This window comes from Tigriopus californicus, chromosome 8 (assembly GCF_007210705.1).
Source record: "Tigriopus californicus strain San Diego chromosome 8, Tcal_SD_v2.1, whole genome shotgun sequence".
Lineage (NCBI taxonomy): Eukaryota > Metazoa > Arthropoda > Copepoda > Harpacticoida > Harpacticidae > Tigriopus > Tigriopus californicus.
In genome coordinates this window covers 836,557-845,256 of record NC_081447.1, presented here as the reverse complement: position 1 = coordinate 845,256, position 8,700 = coordinate 836,557, and the positions used below count along the sequence as shown (strand labels likewise).

Here is an 8,700-nt window from a genome sequence, read left to right as displayed (position 1 = left end):
AACTTTATTTTGAGAATATTCATTATCGATTTGGTGGAGTTATACCTATATGACTTTTTTGTGGTTCAATGAATGCAAGCCTATGTAGTTATAGTTGCTATATTCTGGCGAGGCTTTCCATTGGTATCGTTAATCATCCTCTTGTTTCATGTCTTTGAGCTTCCAAAATTCTGACCAACTCTATTCCCAAAAACCTTATAAACACGTAAATTCCTTCTTTAAATACAAATTCCACCCACGCTTCAAATCAAGCACCAAGTCCTTGATCTAGAATTTCGCATTGAAAATACTGTGATGTGATGAAATTATCTCTTTAGTGTTCAGAGAGAAATGGATGCTATAGAGAGGGTCGGGAGCAAATTGACTACAAGCGAGTTAGTTAAAAATATCCAAATTCTACAAAGAAACCATCAAATTTTGAAGCCATAGTCATTTATGAGTCATTTCGATTTGTGTCCTTTTCGAATAGGAATAAAAACAACGGCTCGTAAATATCTCAATGCCCAAAAGACCATTTCGAATAGGCTCAAGATGCTGATTCCCGTAAAAAGTGCCACCAGACCACCTGGAACGGGTATGAAGGAAAATATGAACATTACAAACGGATTATTACTATTAATAATAATAATTTTCCTGGGAAAGAAATCTTACCCAAGTTTGCTAGTGTGCTAATGAATGTGGTTCGTGCGCTCTTTTTGATCACTGTCACCGATGTTCCAACAACTTGAAACTCGACAACCGAAACATTGTCACATCGATTTTGACAGAAGTATTCCTTAGCAAGTCGGTCTGAGGCACGATTGGAATGTTTGCCCGTCAATTGGTCGTCAATGGGGTAAGAAATGAATGCCTTGTAGTCACCTTCCGCCACATACGCCGAGCTTGTGCCAAAAATTGTATCTAAAAAAAGAATCGGTATCCACGATTAGGCAGCAAAGCTACGCCATTTATTTGATTATGTATGTTTATGCAAGGACGACTTCACCACTGGACAGCGATGGTGGTGGTGGGAAATGAGTAATTCCAATTCCAATCAATCAAATGTATTTCTCTTTACACGAGAGGACTCAGTTGTAGCCTCAAAAAGCATTAGCCAGTTTTGATATCAATCAAACGTCTGCGTCAAAAGTTATGAGCATTTTAATCTCAGACCAAGGAGGGAGCAAATTGAATGAAATAGCACCACGTTGGTAAGATCTTATCAAGGTGCTAAGCAAGCCATTTTGTGCCCACATCTTTTTTGAGTTCCAAGAGCTCATTCCATTTGACACAGGCCTTCAATTGAGGTCAAAATTGGCGAACACTTTCTGAACCAAATAAAGCCCAACTTATGTGAAGGAAAGTGCATTCGGTTCATCTGGATAAGAGTTACGTCTTCTCCGCCCAACCGTTTCTATCCAGTGATGAGGTTGTCCTTGGTCTACGGAACAAGATGCCGTTCTGAAATCACTCACTAAAGGGGCACAATCGCGTTGCCGGTTTGTTACTGATAGAGTAGGTATAGGTCATGGTATTGCAAGATGGATAACAATTGCATTCCTTCCAGAAGGTAGACCTTTTTAGGATCTCTTCCACGCAAAAATGACCTCTATAATCACAGAGCTTAGTCAGCTGACCATTGACCGTATAATGAGGATAATTCCAAGGAAGACAATCGCACTCCTCCACCGCTTTTCGAATTTGACACTCCAAAAAGCAACCCGATTGAGAATACTTCTGGAACAAAACGGAGTCCTCTATTTCGTCATCGAACCGACAATTGCGCCGCTCAATGTCCATGGAACGCAAGGATTCGTCCGACTCAATCTTGGTGGGAGTGATCAAAATTTTGTACTCAAGGCCGGGAGAGATCTTGATATAGTCATAACGGAGATCCGGAATGCTGCTAGAATCATGGAGAGCGATCTTGAACACATTTTCGACTGAGCGGAATGGGCTGTAACTCAAGCCACCCATCCACGTGTACAAGGGGTTAGCAAATTTGATATACTCGCCGAGGTTTCGGCTGAGCTCCACATGGATCTTCAAAGTCCTCTCGGGGCCAGCATTGTCCAGGAATTGAATGGATGTATTGTGAAGCACACTCCGTGGGTTCATGACCTTTTGAAACAGTTTCATGTACGGCGAGGGAATGAACATGTCCTCAAAATTGGCTTGGTTGAATGTGTAACCCACGCCTGCGTTGGTAAAATGGCGGTGGAACAAATTACAGCGACTGATATCATCGAGATCCTCCGGCTGGCCTTGCCACTGACATCCAAAGACCCTTGGATTGTACAAGTGTAAATAATCTGTTCGATCGGACACCTCCAAGTCGGCGAAGTAACCCTTCTTGAGCTCTTGAGCACTGAAGGTCGAGTAATCACGGTGATGAGGAGGCTGTTGGTTGAACTTCATCAGTTTGAGCACCTCTTCGTGCCGGTTGGCGATGGCAGCCCAAATGCGGCAACAGCCCACAATATGTGGGTGCGGCGGTAAACTGTCACATGACGAAGTCCGGTATTCGACGATGTAATCATAGTTGAGACAATTCATGTCCCGATAGGCCTCCTTGGCTTGATAAGGTCGAGCAGTAAAATTAACGTAGGGCAAATCAACAATCTGGCTGATCTCGTATAAAGAAATGTTGTGTTTGAAATCCTTGAAGATGCGATGGGTGGCTTCGACGAGAAAATCTGAAACCAAATCCTCCAGATCATTGGTTGCTGTCTGATCATTCATGAATGGCTCATTGTACACGTTCATGAAGTATCGCTCCAGGAACAACCCAAAGGGCGTGCTCGTTGACCCGTGGAACCTTAGGATTGTGATGCTCAATATTCTGGACCCAACATCATTAAGTGCATCCAAACAAGCGTCCTCTCCATTATAACAGGCATCCAAACTGGCTTCGGATGGGAATCGACCGGTTTTTGCCATGTTTTCTTGCAAAATCTCCCAAACGTTGTCAAACAGGTAGGCAAAAGTTTGCTGAAGTTCATAATTCCATCCCATGCCCAATTGAAATGCTTCACCAGCCATGGTTTCCAAAGTGTTCATAATCATATTTGCATCCATTGGATGTTCCATCATCAAAGCTGACAGGCGAAGCAAGAGTAGACCTTCCCCATAATCTGGATGCAGACGCAAGTTCATTCGGAGATGAAAAAACTCTTGATACTGAGGGGTGTAAAATTCAGCAAGAATGGGCTCGTTGTTGATGTCCTCAACATTCAAATACTCCCCGAAATCCCCAAACCTTTCGCTAAAAAACATTGAAGCGTTCCTCACGTCCATGATCGATGTTTGATTGACTAAAACGGAGTAAACGTGCTCCCGAAGGTCGGGATAGATAACCTCAAATATGCGCCTCTTTAAGGGCGCAAAGCGCCGATTCAAGGGTTGCTTATAATTCGGCTCCAGGGAATCCAGATGGGCTCGAACGAAGCCCCAATGGTTAAAAATGCTTCCGGCATCCACTGTTACCGCTGGAAAAGGGACCTCACTGATTTCGGTGCTTTCGTAGGTGGTCAAGGTGGGGTTCGCTTCAAACTCTTGGAGAGCGCCTATGACCAAGTATCCGGAGTAGATGAGCGCCCAAGCGATCACGATGCCCCAAGTAATTCGTTCCAAGAGATTCAAGCCATCCACCATGTACCTGAATCCATGAACCGTGGTTTCACTTAAATATTGAGCCAAGTGAACCAACGGATTTCGGGATTGCTGAATATCCGCCATGCTTACGCAAGGTGAAAATTGTTTCTGGCGTTGCCCTTCCGGAAGGACAGCTTTTATTGCCCAATTCGTTTCATTACTAGTCCTCATTTCATCCATAATTGCTTTACAACGAGCAACGTATGCATTAAATTCAACAGTCGTCTGGGTTAAAATATCGATGTAAAGCAGGCAACCATTGTCTTACTATTAGTAGAGTTCTATGTATGTTCAAAGTGGCATATTTGCACGTTTTACCATCTCTAAATTCTTTGATTGGGTGTACAGTATTTTCATTTGGAAGGTCGGAGAATACTATAATTCTCTTTATTGACTCCTTCGGTTACAAAAGTCAGACTTTTTGTAGTAGTGACTAAAAGTATGCAGGAAGCATCAACATGGGGCAAAGTAAAAACAGGAAGGCGTCATCCTTCAAGAAAGGGTGGATTTTTTATTACCTGAATGAAATATATCTGTGCCGTGTTTCCTGCCGTTGTTCTCTTCTGGAAAAGTAGTTCTGCCTCAAGAAGAGAGATGGTAAATTCTTATAATACAAACAAGATCTGCTAAAACTTAGATTCGATTGTTTTTGTCGAGCAACAGCTGTCCAAATACTAGTATTTGGGAAATCACTTTTATTCATGGACTTCAGTATTCCTTGTGAAAGGAATCAATTACAATTACAATTCACTTATCCTTGAAGGAAATGTTCCTGTTTCATCACTTACTCACTAATTGATATAGAAATACTTCTTTTACCTCAAAAAAAACCTTGAATTTGCTAATATTTAAACTGTGCGCCATTATAGCTGATTTTTCGAAAACTCCTGTTGCACTTTTGGTGACTTCAATGTTTTGGAAATTAGGCAATGATTTCTCAAAAAAAGTGGTGACATCATCGTAAATCCAGATTGGCATCCTGAGGTAATGACAGGTAAAGTTGGTCTTTAACCACCCACTATGGGCCATGGACTAAATCTTAAGACTTCTGTGAATAGCTTTTCGACTTTTTGGATCCAAGTAGAGGGCTAGTCACAGGCCCTCTAGATCAAAATGCTTCAAATAGTATCCAGATTCTCCGAAAGAGGCGCCACGCCATGAAGGGTTGAGTATGATGGTTTGGTTTCGTGTTTGGCCTTGAACCCTGACAAATCAGATTAGCTTCCAGGGTTGAGCTTTAAGGCCAAGCGTGATATTACAGCCACCAAATGGGAGCAATAGCCGTCCGCGGCCAGATTATCGTTAAATCTGTTGATGGCCATCGAACCTTGCTTGCATTATAATCTCTATTAAGTGAGGCGTTAGTCGTTCCTTGATAAAAGGAACGGATTACAGTTACAATTACTTTGACCACAAAGAGTTATTCGTTACCCAACCGTCACTCGCCAAAAGAACGTAATAGCGTTACTCATTACAATTACTTTTACTAAAATTTAGATTGTTTATTGTTGTGAGCCACTCACAGACACAATGCGTATAAAAGAATTATGGCACAATTGGGGGAAAAAGTACTAAAATCAACGAAAAAAATGACCAACATTTCAAGTTTTCTTGCCTCAACAAGACCATTCTTCGCTAAAGCAATAGTTTTATTTTGGTTTCAAACAGTCCTGACTCTTGAAGCTTTCTTTCGAACGTGATCAATGTTCAAGGTCAAAATCTATGAGCTTTCAAGTCCTCTTCAACTAAATAGGGGCTCTTTTTTGCAACGTCAGACGGCCCAAAGGAAATGAAGGAAGACACGGTAAATTGCTAAATAGACTTTTTCTGACATTATGTTAAGTGGGTCACGAATTAGGCATAAAAGGCTCATCTGAAACGCATTATGATTCTAAAAATTCTTCCACGAGTGTCACATGTACTTTAATAAAGAGGAATCGACCCAATTGGCCCTATAAATTACCACAGGTAGAAAGCCTTATCTAAGGCCTCCATGTCTAGTGCGATAGTCGGTTTCAATGATTAATTGAAACCATAAAGTGAACTCATGTACGTCAGTTAAAATGAAATTGGGCGATGGTAACATAGAAATAGTGACGAAACGATAGGGGGTGAGCTGCCATCATTGCCTTAACTGAAAGTACAGATCCGCTCAAGGTGGAAGTAATCTAACCGCAGTAAAAACAGCATTGCATCCATTTTTACCTTCTGCGCACTTCAGCAGGCACTGTCAATAAGAAATGATCCATTTAAGGCGCAAATTGGGCTAGCCATTTTCAGCATGTTAGCTTCTTTTTTTTCATAATTGGCGTTGAATCGTGATTGTCAAGGAACATCAGATCATTCATGTGTCAAAATAAATAATTGGCAGTGGTGAATCATTGTTAGGCCTTAATCAGGCTTCTTTGAACCCGCAAACAATTGATCATGAGTGGGATCCCAAAACAAATGAATCGAAGGGGAAGCAAATTCAAACTTATCAATGCCCGATGTTTGCCTGGATCAGGACACCATCCAGTGGTGAGGTTTAACGAATACGATTAAACTTCACCGTTGGTGTTCATCGATAGTTTCTATTTCTGAAATGATGGTTGATAACATACATTTTATAAGATTGAATATAGAGCCCCGTCCGTTGTGGGGATTTTGTTGTTTATCCCACAATGACCATGCCTTCCTCGGGAAATTCGTATTCGGGCACCTCCAAATTGAGGGGAGCCGGTCCCTTACGGATCCGACCGGAAGCGTCGTAATGGGAACCATGGCAAGGGCAGTAGTAGCCCCCAAATTGACCGGCGTTGGCAATAGGCACACAACCCAAGTGAGTGCACACACCGATCACAATCAAGAACTTGGGGTCCTTAACGCGCTCTTCGTCGGTTTGAGGATCGCGCAACGACGTGGCGTCCACTTTATTCTCCGTGTCAATTTCGGCGCTGGTCCTGGAACGCAATCGAGATCAGTTGAAATATGGCGTTTCAATCACCTTCAATTAAGTCCCGCCCAAACCGTGCTCCACCCACCTATGTCGGACGAAAAGGGGCTTGCCTCGCCATTTGAAGGTCATATTCTTGCCCTCGGGAATATCGGACAGTTTGACTTCAATCTTGGCCATGGCCAAGACATCGCGCGAGGGCGACAAGTTCGAAATGAACACGTTGACGAACTTGGTAGCACCGTACACGGAGGGAATGGCCGCTCCGGCCGTCATCAAGTAAGCGAAACCATTGCGGTTGGCGTGGGACTCGCGATTCTTGGCGGTACTGTCCTTGGTCGAGGAGCGACGGTAATAGGTGAAGTCAGGCACCTCCATATCCGTGTGGGCCAACCGGATCTGACTGCAAACTGAAAGAATCGAATGTGGGAGAACTTGAGTCAGCACGGTTATTTTTCTTTCATCGGTGGTTCGCATTAAACCGTTTTAGCCAGGTAATTAACACCTATTTTAGCAATACCATCGCAACTTTTAGTAGCCGAAGCAATAAAGTACCAAATTCCGCCCGCCATTCAATCCTATAATAAATGTGGCTGACTATGTCTTTGGGGCTTTGGCTTCGACGGATAGAGGTACCGGGTGGCAAGGCAAGATGGTTAGATTTGAATACGGAACCTTCATTGATTGTTCCGGACCAAAAACTCAACAAACCTAGCCTAACCCCCAAACCTCAATGGAGGAGCCAGTGTACTAATTCATTCGTTACATGATCAATAGTAAATCTGCCGCAAGACAGAATGAAAAAAATAAGGTAATGTATCACTGTAAATGCTTCAGATTCTAGCTGTCCCAATCGGAGGAGACCTAGAGCAATAAGGGTTTAGTACTAGCTTTGGTACACAGATCCTCAATCTGACTACGTAATTCCCAACCAATCGGCTGGCACCTCATTATCTGAAGTTGACACCACACTCAGTGTCATAGTTTATGGGAAAGAGAAAACCATATGATACTACTAAATTCACCAGCCTGGATAAATTTATGCATTCAGGAGCCAGCCTGTCATTCATTCTCTGACCTTTAGTAAAGCAGAAGAAAAAAAGTTCGTTCTCCGCATAATGATGATCGGACCTATCGGACACAAGGTTGAACTATTGGATACTTCCATTGACCACAAAGCTATCCTTCATCGTAAAGTGGACATTCGTCTAAGTTTGAAGACTTCAAGGATTCCATACCATCGGCGTGCAGGCGTATAGGACACCAATTAGATGTACGGCTCTTACCGGATAGATGACGAACCTAAATGCCTTCCATTTCGGGTTTTTATTTCATTGTAAAGACTGTATGATCAATTGTTAGTATTTGCCTTGGATCTGCCATGGTTTGCATTCATGGAGGACGAGCTCCCATGGGTCCTGGGATTGACACACAGGGGTCACTTACCTGGCACAGCCTTTTGGCCGAGCACATTGGCGGTTTTGGTCCATTGGACACCCACTGAGCGGAGAGACTGCATCTTGTTCACCAGTCCAAGTCCAAATCCAAAATCTGTTAGGACGTCTCCAAAATGTCGAACACACACCACAATCAGCTGATTCAGTTTGGCCTAATTCATGCTATCCAACTGAAACGTTGCTGTGTCTGTCAAACTTCTAATTACGGGTTATGATTAAAAGAGACAGCCAACCCTTGATTTTGGGTTCACAACATGGGAAATGTCTTTTGGTATGAGCCAGCACTGATTCAGCATGGTATGAAGACATGGTTTTGAGGGTGGAGCTGGGAGTCGGTTAAGATCTAATGGTTGGATAGTGCTAAAATGGCAACGCTGTATCGTGTTTCAGTCAATGTTAGGCAACGAAAATCCTTGTCGCCAAGGTGAAAACAATCGGCTGTCCAGGCTGAAGGAGACGAGAAAGAAAGAAAAACGAATAATTTCAGAACTGACTTCCGGTTGCGAAGGCGGGTAATTTAAGACTTGTCAGACTTCCCTGGATAAAAGGATCAATCTCCCACCATTAGAGAATTATACTCTTTTATACACGAATTTTGAGGATTTTTGAGGAAAATATCTATGCTGGAGGGGACAAATAAGTTTTTTCATCACCATTCAGCACTTTCAAACAAGT

The 8,700-nt window shown here is 42.8% G+C and overlaps 2 protein-coding genes across 2 annotated transcripts; both read right to left on the bottom strand.

Moving 5' to 3' along the window:
• Nucleotides 1-151: 151 nt before the first annotated feature.
• LOC131885143 (uncharacterized) lies at nucleotides 152-3,658 on the bottom strand. The gene is made up of 3 exons (XM_059233080.1): nucleotides 1,455-3,658; nucleotides 652-900; nucleotides 152-565 (listed from the first exon to the last, which is right to left on the bottom strand). The coding sequence occupies exons 1-3, from the start codon at nucleotides 3,631-3,633 to the stop codon at nucleotides 441-443; spliced, it is 2,553 nt and encodes an 850-aa protein (XP_059089063.1). The 5' UTR covers nucleotides 3,634-3,658; the 3' UTR covers nucleotides 152-440.
• Nucleotides 3,659-6,186: 2,528 nt separating this feature from the next.
• On the bottom strand, nucleotides 6,187-8,187 carry LOC131885614 (cytochrome b-c1 complex subunit Rieske, mitochondrial-like). Its single transcript, XM_059233718.1, has 3 exons — nucleotides 8,015-8,187; nucleotides 6,657-6,978; nucleotides 6,187-6,575 (listed from the first exon to the last, which is right to left on the bottom strand). The coding sequence occupies exons 1-3, from the start codon at nucleotides 8,085-8,087 to the stop codon at nucleotides 6,287-6,289; spliced, it is 684 nt and encodes a 227-aa protein (XP_059089701.1). The 5' UTR covers nucleotides 8,088-8,187; the 3' UTR covers nucleotides 6,187-6,286.
• Between the last annotated feature and the right edge of the window lie 513 nt (nucleotides 8,188-8,700).